The sequence below is a fragment of the Saccostrea cucullata genome, unplaced genomic scaffold (assembly GCF_032062105.1).
Source record: "Saccostrea cucullata isolate Sc308-1 unplaced genomic scaffold, CSIRO_AGI_Scuc_v1 ctg2733, whole genome shotgun sequence".
Taxonomy (NCBI): domain Eukaryota; kingdom Metazoa; phylum Mollusca; class Bivalvia; order Ostreida; family Ostreidae; genus Saccostrea; species Saccostrea cuccullata.
The window spans coordinates 37,665-63,858 of NW_026935248.1; the positions used below are offsets into that span (position 1 = coordinate 37,665).

Here is a 26,194-nt window from a genome sequence, read left to right on the forward strand (position 1 = left end):
TATTTGTTGTAGCTAATTTATTCAAATATCTGACCTCTGGTCACTTCAATACTATTGGTTCCTTCTTTACTCTAACCAAATACATCTTTTCATAAACAAGTAAGTAGCAGCTACATTCCCATGATCTATTTCTTGGGACCGTCCGATTTAGAAGTTTAATTCCTATTGATCAGCCTCTTTAATTACTTTTATCTGTAGAGCTCGCGTTCGTTATCTTTTGACAGACTAAAACTGCAAACTCATAAAATTTGTTTCATTCTTATATTTACTGCAATTTTTATTACGATAGTGTGATAAATTGGGTAGAATATTTTCATTGATTATATTTTATAATTTTGATTTCTTTTATTAATTTAGACTTTATAATTAGCTTTAAAAAATAAATTTTAAATTTGAACGTATACGGCCAAAATCGTTGTTAAAATCATCTGGATCATTGTCTTATATTACATTATATTTGTAACATCAAGACTTAAAATATTAATTGTGCATACATGCAGGTCACACGCGTAAAGACATTTCTAACGTTATCAGACGATAAACAAGGGAAAACAGAATATTGCATTAAAAAAAGATACATTTTAATATCATGCTTATTATTTATTCATTTGCTTTTTGTCTACGCGAACATCGTAGCTTACCAAAAATCTTTCTCCGTTTACTCCGATTCATTTGAGAAAATAACATTTATAGTATTGAATTTTGACAAAATTAATCATAAAATTCGATAAATTATTTTTTTAAGAAATAGGCCAGTTGATCGATCAAATTTCATTTCCGCAAAATAGAGTTACTGTTTTAAAAATTTTAAGAATTACTCTCTGCTTTACCATGATATAATTATTTTATTTATTTAATTAATTATTTATTAAATTTCCTCTTACGCTTTAATTTTTCTTATATTGATGAAAAAGAAAGGGATAAATCTTTATTGTCTCTTTTTCGGTTGAATTAATCTTATTTTTATTAACAAAACGAAAAAGAAACTCGGAATAGCTCAGTAGTTTCTTTACATAGTAAAGATAAAATGCGAGGGTTTCCGAATTTACACGATAAACGCAAAACACGATACACGATAGAACCTGATAAACGATCTACACGATAAACGCAAAACACGATAAACGGAAAACACGATAGAAAACGCAAAACCTGATAAACGGAAAACACGATACGATAGGATACGATAGGATACACGCACGATACGATAGGATACACGCACGATACGATAGGATACACGCACGATAGAACACGATAGAATTGTAAAGAATAACGATGCGGGTACTGTACAGGTGAAAACCCCCCTAACATCCTATGTGGTCTGGTATTGTACGTTTTTACCAAGTCTTGTAAAATATTAGTATATTCATAGGTTATATTTTTTAAAAAATAACGATACATCATATTCTTCATTGTGCGTATGACTCTTTCTGCATAGTTGGCCTTGGTTTCATTCTGTGTGTACATGATATTTACATTTTCTTTTTTTTAAAATGCCTTAAGCCAGCGGTTTTTAAATTCAGTACCCTTATCTGTACGTAGGGTATTCGGCTTTCTCCCCTTCTGGAAAATGATTTTAAATCCATTGATGATATTTTGATGTTGTTTACTTTTTAAGGGTAGTATAAACAAATACCGACTAAATATATCGATTATAACCAACAAAAATTTATAACCATTGTTGTAGCTGGAAATGTTGCTAACGTCGGCTAGATCTGCATCCCACATGGAGTCGATCGTAATCACGACAACTCTTGAGCGTGGAAATGTTTGACGGGTGGGTTTGAGTAGACTGTAGGCGTCTTCGTTGTTTAGAAATTGCTTAATTTCTGCTCTACTGATTTTGTATTTTCCATTTTCTTTGACTGCTTGATATAATTTTTCAGGACCCGAGAATGCCCCTTGATTACCAGGGGTGTAATACAGTTGTCGTAAATAATCCTCATAGTTTGACATTCTGAGTTAAAATGATTAAGATACCCTCTAAGAGATGTATATAAAGAAAAACAAGAAAGCGATACGTTTTTCATATGTGGTATAATTAATTCATATAATTTATTATGACAATGTTGTATATTTATATCATTCATTCAACATAGCTTTTGTTTACAGGTTTACATGTTAAGATTGTGTCTTTAAGAAATATTATATGACAAAAAAGAATTCTTATTTATTCATAGTTTACATTGATAGTCAGTGAGTTTTGGGATTCACTTGGCTCAGTTTCCATTGGCTCTTGTTGTGCTTCATAACCGAAGGGGGAACATTCTGGACAACCAAGTACCCCCAACTGACTTTGATAGGATTCGCTCAACATACATATTTGAGCGTCATTCAGTTCAGGCACATTTTCACGTAATTCATACACTGCAGATCTAAGTCTATCAAATTTTACTCTGTTCAATGTGATCCCTTTCTTTGTTGGAATTGGTTCATTTGAATCATCTGGTTTCCAGTAGTGTCTAATGTCTACCGTTGGGAAATCGGGGGATAGGGAAACTTAGACACCACCGCCAATGTGCCACTTCATCTCATCTTCCTGGCTCCTATGGCTCTGTAGATATTCTTCAATCTCATCCAGGAGACATTCAAATTTCAGCCAACGGGGTAAGGGGAAGACAACCCCTTTCTTTGTTGGGAATTGAAATCCGTTAGATTCAGAAAAGTGACGGATGTGTACCATGATTTCAGCTTGGTAAGGCAGGGCTGTGAGATAGAGTTTACTAAAGTTGTCTAAATTGATTTTGCATCGTGTTTCCTGAGACTGTTGAGGTTGAACATTTGAGCTGCATGATTCAACGTTTTTCTGTCTTTTCTCTGCGGTGTTGACGAGAAAAGATCGAGTCATGGATAACTTTTTTTGGTAGTCAGAGGGCTCGCTGTCTTCCTTATTCAACATCTTGGCTAAGTTATGTTGACTAGCTTTTAAAAGGGCTCTCTTTAGCCCATTGAAGGCTTTGGGTCCTCTTCTCAAAATGATGCTGAGTAATTTCCTGTTACGACTGTAGGTAGTTTTTTCAAACTGTATTTCTTGTTGCATTTCGTCTGTAATAATGTGGTCTTTCTTGAGATATCCAGCTACAGGAATGGCCTTCATTTCCTTCACCAGTGTGGAGTAATTGGATTTAATGAGATTTTGCTGGTATTCTTCCATGTTTTGTTTGGATTCGTCTAACTTTCTCTGAGACTGGTAAAAATTTGTGAGTGTGGTCAGATTTTTCCAGGTATTTATACACATAAATTGTTTTTTAAACACGTGACTATGATGATCACGTTGTGACTGTGACTGTCAGTTTGTCACGTTCTTTTAAACGTGATCAGTGATAAGTGACTGTGACCTCTTTGTTGACCTTTTGGGTGTGACCTTTAGTGACTGTAGGTTGTGACTGTGACTAGCACGTGTGCAGACCCAAAGATAAGGTTGATATATTTTAAAACAGGTGACTGTGGCTCTCGGGTGTATACAAATTTTAAAAAAAGGTGACTATGTTGATCAGGTTGTTTAATGCAAGAGGGGTTGCTATAATGTTTAATAATAATTTTGAATTTGAAATACACAGTATAAAACGGGATAATAGTGGGAATATGCTGGCATTAGACATTACAATTGAAGATAATAGAACTACTATCATAAACATATATGGTCCTAATTCTGATAATCCAGAATTTTATGATATAGTTAGAGAAACTTTTCTTGAATTTGATAATGAATATCTGTTACTTTGTGGGATATAGTTAGAGAAACTTTTCTTGAATTTGATAATGAATATCTGTTACTTTGTGGTGACTTTAATCTTGCTTTAAACCCTTCTTTAGATACTTTCAATTATCGTAGTGTCAGTAACCCAAAAGCACGTGAGAAACTATTAGAGATTATGGAAGATATTCAGTTAATTGACTACTATAGAATTTTAAACCCAGACAAAAAAATATATACCTGGTTGAAAAAAAATCCATTAAAACAAGGTCGCCTTGACTATATTCTTATTTCAGAAAGTCTTTCAAATTTGGTTGAAAACTTTGCTATTAAACCTGGTTACAGGTCTGACCATTCTTCAGTTATAATGGAATTAAAATTTAATTCTTTTGAAAGAGGGCGAGGTCTATGGAAATTCAATAACAGCTTATTAACAGATAAAACATATGTTGGAAAAGTAAAAGAAACTATAGAAAAGGTAGTTGCCCAATATTTACATGTTCCAAATAATGACGGTAATCAATGTAATGTTCAAATTGACGACAGTCTGTTTTTTGAAGTTCTTTTGATGGAAATTCGAGGGGTTACTATTTCTTATTCATCTTTCAGAAAAAAAGAAAGACAAAATTCAGAAAAATTATTACTAGAGGAAATTGAACATTTAGAAACAATGACAGAAATTAATTTTGAACTTTTAGAAGAAAAAAAGCTGAGTCTTGAAAATTTGAGAAAAGAAAAATTGCAGGGGCATATCATAAGATCACGAGCTCGATGGATTGAAGAAGGGGAAAAACCGACAAAGTATTTTTGTAATTTAGAAGCCAGGAATTTTTTAAATAAAACTATTAAAAAGGTAGAAGTAGAGAGTGAGGGTACAATATATAATCAGGCAGAGATCTTAAATCATGTGAAATTATTCTATAAGAATTTATATACAAGTTCAGATTCTGAGCTCTTAGATATTAATTTAGAAGAAATTATTCAAGGACAAGATGTCCCAAAGTTAGATAAGCATACATCTGAGAAACTTGAGTGTGATATTAATAAAAAGGAAGTAGCAGAAGTGCTTAAAAATATGAAAAATAACAAATCTCCAGGTAGTGATGGTTACACGGTTGAATTTTTTAAATTCTTTTGGAATGATTTAAAGGTTTATTTACTTAAGGCAATTAAATGTATTTTTATAAATAACGAGCTCCCAATATCACAAAGATTAGGTATAATTTCATGTATTCCAAAAGGTGATAAACCTAGACAGTTTCTAAAAAATTGGCGCCCAATAACACTTCTAAATGTTTTATATAAAATAATATCAGGATGTCTCGCACAAAGAATTAAAACAACATTAGATTATTTAATATCAGATACTCAATCAGGATTTATGAAAGGGAGGTATATAGGTGAAAATACAAGATTCATGTATGACTTAATCCACTACACAGATTCCAAAAGCATCCCAGGTCTATTAGTTTTGATTGACTTCGAAAAAGCCTTTGATTCAATTTCATGGACATTTACATATAAAGTTTTGAAGTATTTTGGTTTTGGTTCAAAGATTATAAATTGGGTCAAGATTCTTAATCTTAATTTTAAAGCTTCTATTTTACAAAGTGGATTTTTATCTGATCAGTTTGATATACAAAGAGGTTGCAGACAAGGTGACCCTGTTTCTCTAATTTATTTATTCTATGTGCAGAAATTCTGGCAATTCTAATTAAACAGAATAAGGACGTTAAAGGTATTGTGGTAGATAATAAAGAACATAAATTATCTCAGTACGCTGATGACACTTTTCTTGCTTTAGATGGTTCACAAAAATCCCTTTTTGCTGCTCTTGATACCATTGATTTTTATTCAAAACTTTCAGGATTGAAAATTAACATATCAAAAACTAAAATAGTGTGGATTGGATCAAAAAAGTATTCAAAAGAAGTTTTCCATCACACAAGGTGGAAACTAGAATGGGGAACTACAACTTTCAACTTACTAGGAATTCAGTTCTCAGTTCATCTTAAAGAAACTGTTGATATTAATTATGACTTACAACTACCTAAAATAAGAGCTTTGATTAAACGATGGAAGCGAAGAATCCTAACTCCAATTGGTCGCATAACCGTTGTTAAGACGCTTATCCTACCTAAGCTTAATCATTTATTTATTTCTTTGCCATCTCCTAGAAAACAGCTTTTAGTTGATTTGCAAAAAGATATTTTTGAATTTATATGGAAGTCCAAATCTGATAAGATAAAGCGATCCCTTGTCACACAAGACTATCTTTCTGGAGGTTTAAAAATGGTCAACTTAGACATTTTTATAATTGCTTTAAAATCTTCTTGGATGAAAAGGTTAACTCAAAAACAAAAGCCATGGATGGATTTCTTTTTTGCATTAAATGGAAAAGATGTTATTGAGAAGTTATTTCATTTTGGGGATCTGTTTATTTCAGAGCATTTACTTCCTAAAAACAATTTTTTCTTGCAAGATGTATTAAAATCATGGCCGGAAGTCATGAAGTGTTTAAATAATTGTAAACATGTAAAAAGTAATTTTTTAAATATCCCAGTGTGGTACAATTCTAATATCTTGGTTGGCAAACGGTCTGTTTTTATCAAAAATTGGTATGAGAAGGGTATCAGAGTAATAGGAGATTTTTTAGATAGCGAAGGAAAAGTTTTATGCTTTGATTCTTTACAAAAAAGATTTTGCCTCTCACAAACGGATACAAATAAGCAGATTATGCAATATAATAGTGTTCTTACTGCAGTATCAAAATATTTGAAATGTATGTCTATTGACAACCACTTATTCACAAAATCTTACAATACACTTATGCCCTTTTATTATGAATTGTTGTTACAGTCAGAAAAATGCACTAAGCCAATTTACTCCATATTAAACACAAATAATGTTAAACCTACATCTATATCAAAATGGATTTCCATTTTGAGTATCTATGGGCAGTGTAATTTTGAAATACATGATGTTTTTAAAGTTTGTTTTAAAGTAACAAGTGATACAGCTGTTCAATGGCTGCAGTTTAGAATACTGCATAGGATTCTTCCTGTAGGTTACTATCTTAAAAAGATTAATATAAAAACTACTGATTTGTGTACCTTTTGTAAGAATGAAAGTGAAACAATCCAACATGTATTTTTATTTTGTAATAATATTTTGGCATTGTGGAGTAGTCTTAGCCAACATATATATAGAGCTACTTCAAAAAGGGTCGGATTTAACATTAATAATGTTATATTAGGAGAGATTCCTTTGTCAAAAATAATAGAGCTGTGAATTTTATTATATTATACACTAAACAATATATCTTTACTTGTTTGATGCAGAAGAAAATGCCAAATCTCAGTGCACTCTTATGTCATCTAAGAATCAAATATAATGTTGAAAAATTTGTTTCAATCCAAAAGAATAAAATTGTGTATTTTAATTATATATGGTCTACATGGAAACCTGTTTTTGAGGAGTGACAGTTCAGATGGCATTGATCACTATTGTTACTGTCTTTTCTTTTCTTTTTTATCTGCATATTGATAAAAGAAATAAGTATAATTCAAATAATTTATGCACAATGTTATAAGGTGTTGGAGGAAATAGTGACGAATTGAATTTACATTTATTATCTTTTTTTTTATCTCTATTTTTTAATATTATCTATAGATGGATAGTGGATAGTGTGAAAGGGTGAGTGTGTTTGTGTGTAAGGCATAAATGTAAATATGTTCATCTATCTCTTTGTTTATTATGAGAAAAAATATAAATAAATAAAAAAAAAAGGTTGTGACTCACTTGTATTCAAAGGTAAAGATGTTTTTCATCAGGTAACTATGTTGTTCACTTGTGACCCTCACGTGTATTTACTCAAAGATAAGATTTTTTACCCAGGTGTGGTGTGAGACGTTGGTTTTTAAAAAAGTTTATTAAAGTAGATATATGTGCTAGAGATAAACTTGGTGCAAGACAAGGTATTTATCTCTTGTCCTTTTTGAATGAAACAGGTGTCGTTTAAAAATCCTTTCTGAATAGATAACATTTTGTTCTGTATTACGGTTTGAATAAGATTTTCAGTGTTGCTAATTCTCCTTTTAAAGTGCGCTCTATTTATAGCATACGTCATCCAAATACCCCTCCGTTCTTCATATGGAACATAAAAAGTCTGTGTATTATCATCAAATCGTACTCTCTTCCTATGTCCTTTAGACATGATTATATTTTTACGGTCTATATTTTGCAGGCATATGTTTACGTTTTATTATGTACTCTTCACTCCCCCAGCTGTCTGCAATGTCGTATCCTCTTTGGATTTTTTCTTTAAAGTTGAAGATACATTCTTCTTTCGTATTAAACCAGTCACTCTCGTGTAATGTCCATTTTTTTATCTTTTTTGCGTGCGCTCCAGACTATAACTTCCCATTTGTATTGTGTTTGTTGGTATTCCATTGTTCGTTTTTTTTTTTAAATGATAAATCTAGTAAAAAATTGAAATTAAAATATTGGAGTTATTGACTGCGTTGTATTTGTTTCATTATGTATATAATTAGTATCATTAAGTTTCTTGAACATTCCAGAGTGGTCAATATGTTTAGTCATTTTTTCTAAAAACATTCTTGAACTTTATTCATGACCAGAACTTTCCAGGAATATCATGTACTTACAACTTCTAGAATATTCTAGATTTATATTACTGTATAAATATCCTGTCAATTCGATGCATAGAGACATTGTCGTATAAGCATCATTGAGGTATTACTGGGATATAATTTCACTGGGACAGTGTGTGCAGCAACGGACACTCTGATGTATGTATTTTTAGATTTTTGCTAAGTTTGTACTTAATGATTTGTATATTACTGTAATAAGGATATGGAAATAACGAACAGTATTCAATCTCAACGTCCATTAAACAATATACAAAATAAGAGCAGAGCAAACACGGACCTCCGAAACATCAGAGGTTGGACAAGGTAACATTGAAGAATTATTATAAATTTTTTGTCAAGCATGCATCTTTACAGTTTCCGTATTAATCATATTTTTTTCTTTAGAATAACATAGGCCGTTATACATCAAATTCCTAAATATGTCCCTAGGAATTAACATAAAATTGTTTGAACACGATTTCTCAAGAAGGATATGGAAATAACGAACAGTATTCAATCTCAACGTCCATTAAACAAATATACAAAACAAGAGCAGAGCAAACACGGACCTCCGAAACATCAGAGGTGGGATCAGGTGCCATGGAGGAGTGAGCATCCCCTGCTGACCGGTCACACCCGCCGTGTGCTCATTGTCATAATCAGGAAATAACGGAAAAAATCCGTAGTCAATTCAGTGTATAAATAATGGACTAACAATTGGTATGAAAAACGTCAGTCAGCATTTCATTCAATGATAAATTGTATTTGCTGACAAGGTCATTGTATCGACCATAGAATTTACGAAATGATGACTTTAAACGAGACTGTTGATATTCTTGTTTCATCAACTTGCTTGTCAATAATTTACCTCGTTTAAGAAATTGTTCATACGTAGAGCATGCTCTTGCGTATCGAATCAACTGAGATATAAATACTCCGTATGCAGGTGATGAAGGTATATTGCTGCATTAGTAAGGGAAGTTGACGATAGAAAAGTTAAAGTCATCACGTTTATCATATAGCTTGGTTGTTAGATTACCATTTGTGTCTTTTTCAAGTAAAATATCCAAGTATGAAGCAGATGTGTTGGACTCTGTGGTATCTTTTATCTCAAGCTCACCAGGATATATCGTGTCGACGTAGGAATGGAAATTATCATTATTAATTGACAATACGTCGTCGATATATCTAAATGTCGAGTTGAAGGCCACAGCAAGTGTTTTTTTTCTTTTCACGCAAAAGATTTTGCATAAATTCTGCTTCATATGAATATAAAAATAAGTCTGCTAATAACGGAGCGCAATTTGTACCCATGGGAATTCCAATAGATTGTTGGAATACTTGGTCTCCAAAAACCACATAGATATTGTCAATCAGAAACTCAAGCATCTTTTTGATGTCAACTTCAGAGTACTTATGTGTACAATCAGAATCTGTTTTAACAAAATAATTTTTCAAATGACCAATGACGAGGTAAGTAAACTTACGAGTTCCATTTTTGTTGAAGAAGCAGCTGTCAATGATATCAAAAAGCCTGGATTTTAATTTGTCGTGCGGAATTGTTGTGTATAAAGTTGAAAAGTCGTAAGTTTTTATGCTGTTGATTTTTGTAAAGTCTTGTGATTTCAAATTGTCCAAAAGTTCTTTAGAATTTTTAAGTATCCACATCTGATTTACACCACTTCTTGAATATATAGTTGTACAGTACTCTTGAAGTTTTTCCTTCACTACTGTCAATATTTTAGTGAGAAGTAACGAAAGAGGCTTGGTTGAACATTTACTGGAACCTGCAATGTATCTTTGTTTGTAAGGATTCTTATGAAGTTTCGGAATCCAATATATATAAGGTAGTTCAAATTCATTTTGGCTCTGTGGAATATTAAAAGTATTCAAAACTGACAGGTGATTTTGAAGAATTTCTTCCTTAGAAAGAGTAGTATATGTATAAGTAGGATTACCACTCGTAGAATTAAATCCAAGTTCTTCTAAAATGCAATTAATATAATGAGCCTTACAAACGAAGACAATGTTGTTACCTGCTTTGTCGGCAGGAACACCAGTACGTACTGATCGTGTAATCTATCTAATTCTTTTTTCACTTCTGGTTTATTGAACACAGAAGGATAGATGGTTTTCATTTTGCCCCTCAATCTTTTAATACGTGACTTTAACATGGATCTGATACATTTAATCCATTCTGACAAGGTGTCAATGTCTTCTTTTTCATATCTAGCCCATCGTCTGGCGTAATTTTCAACAGAATCCATAATATTTATGAAATTCTGACGCCAGTTGAAGGATCGGGGTTCCCTATATTTAGGACCTTTTAAAATAAGTGATCTAAGGTCCTCATTACGAACTATATTAACGTTACCTGTAATAACGTGTCCAGCAGGACTATAGTTATAGGGCGAAGAAGAACATGAACACGAAAGGGGATTATTTTTCAGATAGTCGATATCCAGGCCATGTAAAGTATTTTTGTAATTGAAAAGTTTGGAAGCAATGGTCGATGTATATTTGTAGGAAATACAAGGCGTAGTCTTTAACTTGAAATATGGTGGAATATAAGACTGGACCCTTTTGTGATTAAGAATATTACTAATATTTACCGCGTCAATTCCTTTATTGGCATATTTAAGTTTAAGGAAAAGACGGATTGTTTTAGCTGCATTTTCTTCCGTGAAACGCGCGGGTTTAAAAAGCCTATGATGTGCAATATCCATAATCACAGAACCGAGCCTATATTCAGGTGTCGAGGAATCTAAATTTGGATGTTCCTTGGTCTTTTCAAGAGTACTATTTAAAAGTTTCAAAGGGACAGAGTAAAGTTTGGTTCGAATATGATGTAGACCTAACTGTTGATTTACATAAGGTAGTAATGAATCAAAAGAGACGTCGTGTATTGCAGGTTTATTGTACGAACGATGTCCATGACTACGCTTACGTCTCTGAGTATTGTTAAAAAGTCCCATCACATTTACATTATTACACTGTGGGCTTGTTAGATTCCCTACACTATCGACATTGTCATTACATCCATAGGGAAAGGCTGTCCCTAGTTTCCTAATCCAAACTTCTTCACGTTGTCTACGGAAAGGTGTACTCAAAGATGGACTATTTGTGTGGTGATAAATCTTTTCCAGAATTCTAACTTTCATTGATAAAATAGAATGATCAGGTGAATTAAAATGTTAATATAAAAGCTGCTGACCACCATGATTTATTTGAAATCGATGACCTGATATTCTTTTGTTAAGCGATCCCTTGGTTTCACCGACATAAATAAGTCCACACAGATTACATTCTATTCCATAGAATAAATAAATTATAAATTATTGTTAAGTTTAAACTGTGTGATTGATCTTTGCTGGCATTTAGGGTTATTCTGACCCATAACAACTGTGACCTTTTGTTTTTTTAAATGAAGTCGTATTTCAACACATGACTGTTAATTCTGATCTTATCAGCTGGTGTTTCAACACGTGACTGTTAATCCTGCTCTAATCAGGTGACCTGGGTTCAACACGTGACTGCAAACGACCGTGACCTTGTTGACCTATGACGTCAGTGACTGTGACCTTTTTATTGACCTATGATGTCATTGACTGTGACTGTCCAGTAACCCATAACTACTGTTATGTTTTATTCTTACCATTAGCCGTTTACAGAAATGTTTCTTTACATTAGTTTTCACACGGTTTGTTTTGAAGTTGACCCAAAACAGATTGAATATACTGTTATATTATGCTGCTTTCCCCCTCTAAAAGTTTATTTTATTTTTTTTAGATAATTGACTGGCCTAATATTCAAACGCAGCAAGCCATAGCCCGTGATTTTCAATAACAAAGTGGAATTCCTGGCATAATTGGAGCCCTGGATGGAACCCATATCAGACTTTACTCAGCTCCAAAAGGGGACCGAGATTACTTTAATAGAAAACAGTTTCCATCCATTCAGTTGCAGGTATGTGATATTTCCTGAATATTTAATTCAATGCTTGTTTTGGGATTTATTCTGGTGAATAATTTCATTACATGTAAATATCAAAATGATTCCACTCATTTTCAGGTAGTATATGACAGTGACATGGTCATTCGTCATGCATACACTGGCTGGCCAGGCTGCACTCATGACGCCAGGGTTTTGCGCAACTCATCATTATTCGAGGATGGGGAGCAGGGAAATGCTATTGGTCAAGGCAACTTTATCATCGCAGACAGCGCGTACCGCTTAAAGGGGGAGGAAATAAGCACCTCCTTCAAATTTACCTGGACTTAGAACCTCTGTCAATCATCTGAATTAAGACTGGGATTGGATACTTTTATTTGATTGACATTTAGTTTGCTGCTGTTGTGTATATCTTGTGTACCTTGTCTGGAGATCGCACCGACCATCGAATTAACTTTCAGGCTTTTGATGCCTACCGCACTACATATGCCAACGTGATAAAGAAGCAATCGAATGGCTCTTTTCTTTTTTAAATTCGTAAGAATATGCCATAAATATAATCAATCTATTAAATAAATGACAAGAAAAACATGGCTTTATGATATACAGTGTATATTATACATTTTATTTTAAAAGGGGGTATTTCATTCTAAAATTTTTATTTCCGTATCAAAACATGTATTCCTCCATTAATTAACAAAATAAACCGACCTGCGTTTGAAGCTAGTATCATAGTATCATTGAATAAAATAAAATTAATTTTTCAAAGCAAGTATGACAACATTGTAACATTGTTCATGAGTCAAACGAATTTCTATTTATAAGACAAAGCTGTACGTGTCGCTTTTCTTCGAAGTTACGGTATAATAATACGTTTTAGAATAGAAATTGCTCGGAATATAATATCTTGGTTTGTATTCAATATTTGAAATAATTTATCCGAAAAAAAGAAAAAACGATGCAGATGATTCCTTTCCCGTTTCATAGCTGTCGGGGAATCAACCCCAGTCCCAAGCCCTGGCCATTTTTATCAACCATGCGTTGTGGAAAAATGAAGTAGGGTTTATCTTAAAAAGATTTTTATTTGGACGATAATATTTCTTGTTCATCTCTTTATTTTCAAAACATCGTTTCTAATTAAGTTTCATTGTTAGTTACCGAGAGACTGTTTTATGATTCACTTCTTTCGTTTTGCATAGACGACGTGAATTAGTTTACTTCCCTTTTTGTCGCCAGATTACAACAAATTAAAGATTTTGGTGCTAAATGTATTTTCGTTATAACACTTCATTAAATCACACTGTATATAAAAAATGTCGAATAACTAAAAATATTAATTATTTTAAATGAAAGAAATTAAGAAGGATTCTGTATGCAACTTTTTAAATGCTATATTTTGCATTTCAATTCATGAGCTAAACATGGGGGAAAAACCGCCTCGGTCTACAAAGTTGTAGGAAAACGCACACAGTTAATACATTCTGGGGCTCAGGTAACATCCTGTGTATATAGGTAGTATACACAAGCCAGCGTCGTTCCCGCGGGGCTTCTCAGCCGCTTCGATTAAGCTCCACCCCAAACCAAAGTTACCTGAGGAAAACCGTACGGTTAAAAACCTCGGCCTTTAAGAAATTGGCTAATCACTCCATTTAGGAACACAGGACACCTTACTCCAAGACAGCAAAGGTTTAACAGGAGACTGTCGAGTGCCCGGCAAATAGTTGAACGATGCTACGGTCATCTTAAGGGGAGGTTTCGCAGGTTAAGGGAAATTACTGTCCGGAAACCACCTCAGATAATTGCAATTATTATTTCCGGATGCATACTCCATTACTTGTGTGTTCTTAGCCATGATGATGTGGAAGATTTTATAGAGGAAGATCATGATGTGAATGCTAATTTTTATCCAAACATATACCTGGATGGAGGGTGTGGAGCAGCCAGGAGAAATGAAATAATGAATGCATTACTGTGAATTTGATGAAATATTAAACTGAAAAACTACAAAAATGTTTATGTTTTAATATTCAAAACAACGTAAAAATCAATACACTGCTTGTGTATAAATAACATAACATTTGTAAAAAAAAATTGTAAACAAAATAAAAAAAATATCACAAAATAAAATACTTTGTTTGAAGTAATGTATCAGTATTTACCTATATTTTGATAAAAAAAATAAGAGTAAAGTCTGACAATCATATGACATGTGAGATCTGTAAATTGTTACTTTTTGTCCAATGATCTTTCAAACAAATCGAGCATTCGGTCCATTCTCTAAGTTTGTCTCTGTGCTGTGTTTCCATTTGATCCATCAGTTTTAAGTTCTGAGCGTCCAACTTTTCAATTTAATCGCTTTTCAAATTAGATCTGATCTTCTTCTTTTTTGGCAATTCAGCTTTTGTCTCCACTGTTTCTTTCTTATCTCCCTTTTCAAGTTTTCTTTTCAAACTCTCATCACTTTTTGTTGACTCCTTTAGTCGACCTGTGTCAAAAGATGCACTTAGTTTTGTAGATGCCTTATTCCAATATGCCCCATCAAATGCTTCTTTATATTTCCAGTCCATACGATCTGCTCCTGTTTTTGAGTTGTGGTCATTTATTTCTTTATATTTTTTCTTTAAACTTTTCCACTTGTTAATTATCTGCTGTTTTGTCAATTTCATCCCCTCACCATTCAACTCCTTTGTAATAGCTTGCCACAAGGAGTCGTGCGACTTGTTACTGCAAAAATCTTCCTCTTTTGATAACCGGCAGTCTATTAGTCGTTTTTCTTCTGCATTCGTCCAAATATGAATAGACTGAAATATACATTAATCTAAATGTAGCTTGTCAAGTTTTTCAACAATAAGATTGTGAAATTCCTCCAAAGAGACACACATATCATTTGACACTTGTATACTTTCTCTTGACATATTTTTTTTCTTTCTCCCAAGGAGAATAAAGTTCAGAAAAACATTTTGTGCTTTCGGGTACTGAGTCAAAATAAAATATTTCTAAATTTTTTTCAGGGTAAAATTTCTCCCTGTGATGTTGTTCTAAATTTGGCCAGAAATAGTTGTCTACCTGATCTGATGTTGAATTTGTTGATGATGAGGCACTGGTAGACTCTGGTGTGGAAAAACTTGACCTTGAAGAGCTGCATGGTGATTCGTTTTCAACAGGACTTTCATTACATGGCCTTTCATAACTGGTACATGGCATTTCATTACTGGTACATGGTGTTTCACTCCCAGTATTCTGAGCTCTTATGGCATCTGCTAAAACATTTCTAGTCTTTGGATCTAAAAATTGGGATTATATAATGAAGAAATAGAAGAACATATATTTTTCACATTTTAAAATATTCAAATTTAATTCAAAATACAAATGTAGTAACTTAGGAAAATAATTTTTCTTACCACACCTGTACCTGTACAGTTCTGCTAGCTCCTCACTCATTAAGGCAGTGTAAGTGGTACCATCAATGTTTGCAGTTACAAGGACACTAAAAGTTATGCGATTGTTAATTATGATTATAAAAATGGAAACGTTCATATCAAATATGAATAATAAATGAAATTGAGGCTTCATATTATTAAATTTACTTTCTGGTCAAATCTTCAATTATTTCCTGTATTACACTTATTAGTAAAAGCACAGGTCTCTGAATTTTTATCAATATACTGTTAAATGTATGGGAAGGGATATCTATATTTTTTTTACCCTATCTTTATTTTTATATACTACAATAATTTATTCCAGTGGTGTCGGAAGCAAATTGAAAGTATGTGCGTTGTTAATTTGACAATAAAAGTATGTGTGTATTGGGGATGGAGGGGGGGCTAACCTGGTAAATATTGTCTCGAAAGTTGACTTGAATTAATTTTGAAGTTATGAAGTAAATGAAATTCTTTCATCTTTTAAGTATAATTATATATTTTCGGAATAGTTATAACTGTATCAATGTATTATTAAGTAATATCATGTTCAATTCACAAATTCAGCCATTTTAATAACCTCATTATTACATTTCAATAATTTTAAAACTTACAGATTTTGACTGCTGCCGCCGTCCGCCATTTTTAATCCTTACAAATCCTGCGCCAGAGCAGGGTCGACCTCGATATCAACCCCAGTCGGAACTCTCGCGTTTTTACCTGGAGAATCTCGACTCGAGACGGAACTCGGGTCCCAGATAAAAACGCTCAAGTAGACTACACTAAGAATATAAAGAGACTTTATCAACTATCATTATTCTATTTAATGCTGTTTATATAGTTTCAAATCCTAGCTACTTAAGTACTTTCTCCTCCTTTGCTACAAGTTCAAACTAGTAGAACTTTAGTCTCGACAGAGACTTCTGGTTTCTTGAAAATTCCATTGAATATGTATATAATAATTGCAGGTGTGTCAATCTGTGATTTTATCTTCTGGAGAAATTACCAAAAAAAATTCAAGGGATTATGACCAACAGAGAGAGAAGGCAAGAGAAAGAAAAAGCGCAGTTGAGTTCAGAAGGAGAAGGAGAAAAATAAAGGAGCAACAAAGTAAACATCAGAAAACATGCGAAGTGGAAAAGAAGTATCTTATAAAACTGGTGTGGCCATGAATAACAACATATGCAGTCTGATGTCTGTTAAATAACACCACCTATAACTGAACCAACCTGCACAGTGATAAAACCTGGAATGGATTATGCTTATGCTGCATTTGATATGGAAACTACTGGACTTCGTACGTTTTGTAATAAAAATATTTCGCGGGAAGCTTTTAGAAATAATATAATCTTAATTTGATTTCTGAATTATTTTTCTCAGCAAATTTAAATATATGCATGGCATATTAATAGTTTGATGTGCAAAATATTTTTTATTTCATTGTACTTCACAGATCAAGATTGTGAAATTACTCTTATTTGGGTAACATACACAGACGAATGAAGTTTCAGTGAGTATCCTCTACCTTCCAAACGAATTTCGATGAGTGCTATTGCTCTTACTGTTGCTTAGAACCTGTTCGCATATTTACTAAAGTTCTTAGACGTAAACGTAGTAGTTACGACTGACGTAAGATTGAAGATACTAATTCGTATTTTGGTATTTACAAAGCCGCTCGTAGACGTTGACGTAAGTTACGAATTCTTAAATGTACGACTGACGTACGCAAGATAGTTTCACTTTACAGTGCGCCAAAAATTAGCTAAAGGTCAAGTGATCTCCTTAGGCTAGTACTTGCATATTAGAATCTGATTTAAGATTAAACTAAACAGAATAAAAAATTCTTAATTCATGCTTTTCATGTATGCACACGTATATACATGTATATATATTGATATTCCTTGTTATCAATTATTTGTAAAGACTCTCAAGTATCAGCCGGAACTGCATCTGTTTTAAGTCAAGGTAAGTTCAGAAACAAATATAATTTTTTTTTATAACAGGACAGAAATGTAAGACATTAATATTCACAGAATCCCAATAGAGTGTGGGTTCAATTTTGGTAAAGCAATTTTGTATCCAGCATGTAATATTGAAGGAAAAGTAATCACTAAAACATACAGGTCCTTTTCCTAAAGAAATTCTAATTCATTTGCTATTTTATACCAGTAATTTTCCGTAAACATTCTTTTGACTTTACAGAGGAATCCTACTGTTTGCCAACAGTACCATCACCTAAACATTCTAGAGGTATGGGAATTAAATGGATTGTCTATGTTGTACAAATTTGTCATTAGAATCTCTAGGTCCATTTATTTTTTGGACAAAGTTATGCCCCTTGCACTTTGAAAAAATTCCAATTATTTTCAGTTTCCACTCATTTTCTTTGGAGAGTTTGCACATATAGAAATAAAATTTAGTATACAGAATGTTCATCTGAATATCTAGATCAATTTATGTTTTGATTAGGATCTATCCAACTTTTAGAGAGTTATGAACCTTCAACTTTAAAAATTTCCAATCTTTTTTCTTGGGGGGGGGATGAGTGTTTTACATTTTATACCAGTAATCGTCTGCAAGCATTCTTTTGACTTTACAGAGGAAACAGCACCATCACCAGGACATTCTAGGGGTATGGGAATTTAAAATATTGTCTATGATGAAGTGATGAAAATATTTTTCTATAGTCTTCAGTTTTAACAAGAAGTAATCTTTTTTTATTTCAATTTTTTTTAAAAAAATCAGGAACACTATCATCCAGAAATTCTGGCAATGTTCTTAGTGGTAATGTATGCTAAACTGAATAAATGCAATAGAATACAAATATAGTAGCTACACAACATGTTAATACTTGTACTAAGACTTAATTAGTCCCGCATACCCCTCTTCTTTCCCAAAGCAATATGCAAGATTTTGAAAAAAAAATTCTAGAGGAAGAAATTAAAGTATTTCAATGTTTATTTAAAAATTATGAAGGGACTTTAAAAAAAATAATCATTACTTTAGAACAGTTAATCTACAAGTCTATACCTCTTTTCCTAAATTCTTAAATCGAGTTGAATTGTAAAATTATTTTATGTTTGAAAAGTAAGACCAAAAGATGAAATAAATTTCCCTTTTAAAAAAGGTAAAGAGGTCAGTTTTGTGATTATTTGACAGACACTCAGCGACTTGTCCAAATCGAGGGAGAAAAACTGGAAATTAAGAAGCAGAGACTGCAGATAGATCAAGAAAGGCTTCAGATCTTAAGAAACATCTATTCTTTAATGCAGGAAAAAGCCAATTCCACTTCTCTTGGTCGTCTTCTATCTGAGTTCTAATTATATACATGTACCCCAACAAACATACCTGGATATTCTATTTTTAGAAAGTGCAAGTGGTTCTCAGTCTGTCGAATACCATTTATTTTATTGATAAAAGTTGTGATAATGTTCTCGTTGCTTACCAGTTTTTTTATCTTGATAATAAGCCATGATTTGAAAATAAGACGGTTTTGAAAATAAGCCTCCACTTTCTTACCAAAACTTAAAATAAGGTTCTAGGGTATTATAAAGAGTCGTACTAAAATAACCGCCCCCCTTTTGCAATTTTCTAAGCCCCTGGGACGGTTAATAGGGATTATAGGGTAATTGGGAGGGGGATGCATAAGTGTTTAATACACATCTCTTGTTGGAATATACAAGTATTATATATTGGAGTCTCCTTGTCCACCTTTCCATGTAATCATTTCAAGCTATAGCTTTGTAATGGAGAATCTTTTGAAATTCATCTTTGGTAAAAATATTCTTTTATGTTCACATGATAGTTTGATGTGATTTGACCAAGGCCATTTCTGCACATTCAAGGTCATTGTCTGAAAAATTAAAATCTTGTTGTAGTAGAGAATTATTCAAAACTCATGCATGATACCAGGATTGTCTATAATCTGAGGGTGTGCTAGAAACTTTTCTTTTCAAGATGCAGGCTTCTTATAAAATCCAAAAGTTGAAAGGTCAAGGTCCACCTTTATTGGCATTTAATTTCTCCATCTGCATTTTTGTTAATTTTTCACATTCATTTCTACTTTAAGCAGGGGACACAAATTCTTTGATTTAATATTTCTTTAACTTATTTATTAAGTTATTGTTGTCTATTTATAGTTTTCTTGCAGAAATTGAAAATTTGATCTATTGTAAATCTTAAAAAAGAAAACAAACTAAAATAGCCATGTTCATATTCTCTGTATTTAAGAATAACAAATGATTTCATTATTGTTACAGAACATTGTAATATCTGATTCTGATAAAAACAAATTTGAAATTTAAATTATAATGTAACATCAATTGTAAATGACAGCTAATCATTGGTTTCATTTGTGAATTTGTAGAACAAAAACATCTCTACATGACGAAAACATTTTTTAGCAAATATGCATAACAAAAATTGGTGGTGTTTATATTAATTGAAATTAAAATTTATGAACTTGATATATTTATATTATGTTTGAAAATATAACTCAGGCAATGGGGGGAAAAACAATTATCTGGAAAAACAATACATGCTTGCAAAAACATTTTTTTCTTGTTATGATCATAATTTTTACATGAATTTCACACAATATTTAAACCTTCATTGGAAATCTAACTTTAGAAAATTTCATATGCCATAATGGTGATGATTAGGGAAAAAAAGCTCATAGAGCAAAAATTACCCTTTTCATTCATATGCTAGAAATCACCATTCTTTAACATCATTAATATAGACATTCTATATTATTTTTTGAAATATACATATTTAGTCGAATTTTTAAAAAAAATCTTTCAAAATAGTTTTTAGTTTAGAATCAACTTCAGTGTAGTTTAATTGACTTATTTACAAAAAATTATTTTGATTTTGGAAATGGAAAGGATATACTTTGTATGTTTACTCAATAAACATACTTCCCTGCTTATAGAATGTATGATGAATAATTTTCTGATGCACATCAAAGTAAGTATTACACATTACATTTATATCCAACATGTAAAGTAAAATTTTTGTCTTGCTGTAAAATTTCATAATGAAAACTTTTAACAGTCTGCTGAATTTTTCAAGTGTTTCTAGGTTATAGTTTGATTTCATTCTTCAAACTACAGGAAAATAATTATTTAATGTAATTCTTTTTTACAGTATAACCAGAATATAATGGATGTTTACATTCACAAAAGTTACTTCCCTTTGCTGAGTTAATTAAGCTGGACATATAGCCAACCCAGGTATGATGCTGCCACCTCCTTCAATTAACCACTACCAAGTATAACTACTTTTTAATCATATTTCTGTTTGAAATGTTATAGCACCAATTATAGGCATATTTATTAAAACCTTCTAACAATGATGTTCCTAATATTTACAGCACTGGCAATATTTTGTGTATTTACAGTGTGGTTGTTGGAATAGATGGCGACTTGTCCTGCCACTGGTGTAGGAAGCTTCTCTTCAATGGCTCGGTTGTGAAGACGACAGCAGCATTCAATAATCCTGACACACTTTGCAGGGGTGTATGCCAAAGCTCCTCCTGTTTTGTGCAGACATCTGAAACAAGGTACATTCATTTCATAATGTATGTATAATAAAAAGCAGTGGTGAGGATTTGTAATGAAATATTGTTACAATTTACTAAATTCATGCAGAAAAGTATTTTACTCTTTTTTCTACTGCTAGAATTTCTTTTTTCCAATTGTTTGCTTTGTGTGTTTTTTTTTTTTGTAATATACATGTATATAATATTGAGTTTTGTGTGTCTGATTATTTTCTTGCTTGCTCATTACTTTAATACTATCTGATTTTAACCGAACTTGGTCAAGCCGATTATCTTGGGTAAAATTTGTGTGTCTCACACAAAAAGTAGGTTGTCTGTCCTTTAATAAAATGCTATAGCCAAATTGGAAAAATCTTCTTCTCAAGAACCACTGGGCTAAAGCTTTGAAACTTGGCAAAAGTATCCTTGGGTAGAAGGTGATGTCACGGCCTTGTTCAAGGTCATTTTGACCTTTAATTTAAGTCAATTTTTTTTTTAAAAAAGTCTTTTATTTCTAATTTTAAAAAAATCTTAGTTGTATCAAGAACCACTGGGCCAGGAAAGCTGAAACTCATCATCATGTGCGCATCCCATGGGTCTTGTTTCTTTTAAGATTGTTCAAATTATGACTTGCCGAAATCTAGACTTAAGGACCCCAAAGGCCCTCTCCACACAATTCCTAGTCTTGATGTGGCTTTTGTTAAACTTCTCCTCCTGTCTTGCCTGAGGAGCCAGAATGGGTGTCATTAGCCAGGGTCTGAGAGGATATCCACTGTCACCCAGGAGCCAACCTCCACCTGGTAGCTGATACTTCAGAGACAGAAATATGAAGGCATCATGTGTTGCCCCTCCATATTTGCAGACAATATTTGTGAATCTGAAATACATTTATATTGATTTACAATCAAGTTGCAATTGAATAGTGTATTATTCTTTAGTCTCATTTTTTGTCTCCGCCTCGTGATAAAAAATACAGATGCTACATGTAGCTATGTTTTCTGCACATTTTTTTAGAAGATTTATAATTATATTTAACTTTAGTTCTATATTTTTAGCTCACCTGAGCTTTCGCTGAAAGCTCAAGTGAGCTTTTATGTGAGATTGTCAATATTAAAAACTAAATCAATTATTATTTACTTGCCGAAATCTAGACTTAAGGACCCCAAAGGCCCTCTCCACACAATTCCTAGTCCTGATGTGGCTCTCATTAAACTTCTCCTCCTGTCTCGTCTGAGGAGCCAGAATAGGAGTCATCAGAACAGGGTGGAGAAAATCCGCTTCTCAAGAACCACTGTAGCCAAGATCCACCTGGTAGCTGCTCCATCATCTCGGGTATGCTGCTGTTTGCAAGTATGAAGGCATCATGTGTTGCCCCTCCATATTTGCAAACAATATTTGTGAATCTGAAATACATTTAGATTGAAATATATACATTGTATTATTCTTGTCCTCATTTTTTTTCTGACTTTAAATGTTATAGAAAATACAGACACTATGTTTTCTGCACATTTATTTAGGACATTTATAATAGCCTGGTACTGGTATTTAACACCAGTTCTTTATTTTCCTAAAATATTTTGGATTCTATAAAATAGTGACAAACTTTTATGTTCTAAAATATTACAAATGTTCTAAAATTATATGATTTTTACTTACTTCAGGTCAGCCGTAACAATGCCCTGCATGTTAATGGCATGAAATCCTTTCCGAGACACAAATACGTGCTCGTCGTCCCCAGACATTCCAATGATGGGAATTAGCGTGCCATCAATGGCCCCAACAACATTCGGGAAGTTAGACACTTTCAAAAAGTCTTCCTTGATCTGGAGAATGTCAGCTTGTCCAGACGGGAAGTTGATGTTCCTCAAACTGTAGTTAAGGGCATCTATGACATCCATGAAGGTCCTGCTGAAGGACGGCTGTGAAATGCCATGGATATCTGCTGCCTCAGACTGAAAGTCGCCTTTTGCCAGGACTCTCAGAGTTGACAATACCTGTGAATTTTTTTTACATGTAATTTAATTGTTTTATCCTGTTAGAAATTTATTGTTTTCTTTGCAATATATTAAATATCTTAAAAATATACATGTATAAATTTTTTTTAAGTTCACTGGAGCTGAAAGTATTAGTAAGCTTTTCTGATCATATTCTGTCAGTAGTTATCTGTTTGTCATCTGTTTGTCTTTATTCAAGGGGAGATGATTAAGAAATACTGGCAATTTGGTGGCACATAAAGAAAAACTTCTCAATAACCAATGAGCCAAAAAGTTGAAACTCACACACTGTGTACATTTAAATTTGTTCAAATGATGACCCCTGGGGTTGGGCTATAACCATAATGATGAATCAAAGTTTTACAAATGAAAAAAAAGCTGCAGAACTGTAGCTCTCCGAAAAAAAATAACTTGACAGACTGGAGAGCTAAAGTGCCATCTATTGTAAAAATTGTCTATATATTGCGCACGAAAGTTGCTCTAAATTTTGGAATAATTCTTCCTAATCCTTACTTAAATTTCTGATCTGTCAATTTCTTTTTTTTTTCGGAGAGTTACAGATCTTCAGACAAGGAAAAGATGGGGGGGGGAATCTTAGAATAAAAAAAAAAGACTTGCACATTCCAGCCTACAGATTTACATGTTCTTATATCATGTAAAGCCTATTCCGATTGATGACCAATCATATTTTAGGAGGGTAAGTTGTTGATTTATACCAGATAGATATTTATTGGAAAATTATTTGAATTCCCCGACTCTGCCCCCCCAAGAAAAAAATAAAACAAGGTTTTGAACTTGTTAAAAAATATTTAGAAATTTCTGACATAACATTGTCAAAATGAAACTATAAAAATGAAATTTAAGGCTTGTACTTTTTGGAATCACATTGGCTTTTCCTTATGTTATTTCATATTACAGATATGTTTTCAAAAAGTACAGTTAATTTTTATTTTATAAAAGCAGGGACCTATATACTACTAGTATATAGGTTCCTGATAAAATTTTTTTTTTTTTTTTTTTTTGGATCGTCTATTCGTCTTGATCCAAACATGAAGATGTTAAAATAAGAGTATTCAGTGAGCATTGCATTTGGTAAGTTTTGAAGGCTGTTCTAAATACATTTATTGGTTACAGATAATACATGTTATTTACAGTTCACAGTCTTTGAAATAAAAACATGTGTTTTTCAATTAATAGGCCAGTGCTAAATTTATGTATAGGCATTATTGTATGTGCCTGTCAGATGATTGATATGTTCATTAGATCAGCCCATATTTTCCCATTATCTACCAAGAGTTGTCTCCCGCTTCAGTTAAACTGGCGAGAACGACAACTCAATTAAGATTAGATCGGGTTCAATATTTACATAATAGCGTTCTTACCATGGAAGGTACAGGCAAAGGATTCGACCTGTTCGTTGGTCTCTCCAACCGGGTTTGAACCATGTCAGAAAACTTGGGGATGGTGGCTCTTGGAAAGCGATACCTTTGGATCAGCTCGATGTCGCTGAAATAATCTACGGGGTTTGTGCGGTCCCGGAAAAAATCGCTGTCGTCGTAAACTCCGATCTCTCGCTATTGCCAGTAAGAAGGCTGCCATTTTCTCAGTCGTAAATAAAGATAAGTGTAGGGGTACAGTAGACGTAGATTTACATTTAATTATGACGTAATTTAACGTCTACGATTTTTTGTAAATACGGTTTTAGACGTAAATCCACGCGACGTCTGAATTTACGTCTACGTCTACGTCTAAGAACTTTCGTAAATATGTATACAGATGTCTAAAGGTCAACCAATTCAAGCAGCAACCCACATGTGAAGGACTTGGGATTTTGTTTTACACTGGTTGCCTTCAATTCACAAGCCAGTAATGTTGATGGCTCATAATACTAGATTTGATTGATTGATTGTGTACTGTTTTACGTCCCGCTCCAGAATATTTCACTGATATGGAGACTTCACCATTGCCGGTGAAGGGCTGCATATTTAGGCCTATGCTCGGCACTAAGGGCCTTTGAGCAGGGATGGATCTTTATGGTGCCACACCTGCTGTGACACGGGGCCTCGGTTTATACAGTCTCATCCGAATGACCGCCCCATTTAGTCGCCTTTTACGACAAGCAAGGGGGTACTGAGGACCTATTCTAACCCGGAACCCCACGGGGCTACTAGATTTGATGCAAATGGATTTGCCGTAAGTGATTAGGAAACAAACTACAGAATTATTCAAGGATTTATTGATACTCTTCCACTATTTTGAAAAAGTGTGGCCAGACTCTCCTCCTACAAGCAGACTGATTTGGTTAAAAGTCTCCTTCAAACATACTACTGTGCAGCATCTGATGCAAGATCGTCAACTTGTAAATTCTCAGAGGACCTCCTTCTACAACACAGTTTTTCACTTGACTCATATATCAGTATTATTCAGTATTATGAGAATGTGCAGAAAAACAATTCATAACTAATATGCTTAGTGGAAAATAAATTTATTTCTAAAAAAAATGATGATGACTCGTATCGCCAAGTCTGGACTTTCGCATCTTCTACTAGCTGATAAAAGAGACTGAAAATGGGGTGTTACAGTTGCTCTCTGAGAGAACACATGAAGGCAAAGCAAGGGTGACTTCCATTAAGAAAATCATTGGAAAAATATGTTTATTTCTCATTTTACATTGGAACCAATATTAAATGACAAATGTAAATTTTGAGCATTGCATGGAAAGGTGTGTTGATAGAATCATTTATTGTCTGTTAATTCACAGTGGAAACCCATGAACGATTACTGTATAATTCTGTAATCAGTCATTTAAAAGCCAAACTTCAGAATGTGTCCAGGTTTTTAAACCACGCATTCATGTAAAGGGTTTGAAATGATAAACTTTTAGAACTTTGGACAACACATGCCGATATTTGGGTTTTATTTCATTGTTGGAAAACATCATCTTC

At 33.0% G+C, this 26,194-nt stretch overlaps 2 protein-coding genes, 2 long non-coding RNA genes and 2 pseudogenes across 5 annotated transcripts; 3 read left to right on the top strand and 3 right to left on the bottom strand.

The window, feature by feature from the left end:
- LOC134242319 (putative nuclease HARBI1) overlaps positions 1-14,296 on the top strand; it is a 29,729-nt pseudogene extending 15,433 nt beyond the window's left edge.
- Positions 2,168-3,191, bottom strand: LOC134242318 (uncharacterized; annotated as a pseudogene).
- Positions 14,297-14,645: 349 nt separating the features above from the next.
- LOC134242321 (uncharacterized) lies at positions 14,646-16,359 on the bottom strand. The gene is made up of 4 exons (XM_062724397.1): positions 16,331-16,359; positions 15,699-15,784; positions 15,364-15,581; positions 14,646-15,098 (listed from the first exon to the last, which is right to left on the bottom strand). The coding sequence occupies exons 1-4, from the start codon at positions 16,357-16,359 to the stop codon at positions 14,646-14,648; spliced, it is 786 nt and encodes a 261-aa protein (XP_062580381.1).
- Positions 16,360-17,888: 1,529 nt separating this feature from the next.
- Positions 17,889-20,674, top strand: LOC134242316 (uncharacterized). Its single transcript, XR_009986840.1, has 3 exons — positions 17,889-17,966; positions 18,316-18,348; positions 18,462-20,674. It is a non-coding gene; the product is annotated as an uncharacterized LOC134242316 (long non-coding RNA).
- Positions 20,675-20,684: 10 nt separating this feature from the next.
- Positions 20,685-22,036, top strand: LOC134242315 (uncharacterized). Its single transcript, XR_009986839.1, has 3 exons — positions 20,685-20,950; positions 21,118-21,279; positions 21,900-22,036. It is a non-coding gene; the product is annotated as an uncharacterized LOC134242315 (long non-coding RNA).
- Positions 20,964-25,025, bottom strand: LOC134242314 (putative nuclease HARBI1). 2 transcript variants are annotated; one of them, XM_062724392.1, is made up of 5 exons: positions 24,632-25,025; positions 22,912-23,249; positions 22,564-22,658; positions 21,890-22,052; positions 20,964-21,269 (listed from the first exon to the last, which is right to left on the bottom strand). In XM_062724392.1, the coding sequence occupies exons 1-5, from the start codon at positions 24,692-24,694 to the stop codon at positions 21,053-21,055; spliced, it is 876 nt and encodes a 291-aa protein (XP_062580376.1). In that variant the 5' UTR covers positions 24,695-25,025; the 3' UTR covers positions 20,964-21,052. The 2 variants fall into 2 exon arrangements, with proteins under 2 accessions (XP_062580376.1, XP_062580377.1); XM_062724393.1 differs by having other exon boundaries at positions 21,131-21,269; positions 21,886-22,052.
- Between the last annotated feature and the right edge of the window lie 1,169 nt (positions 25,026-26,194).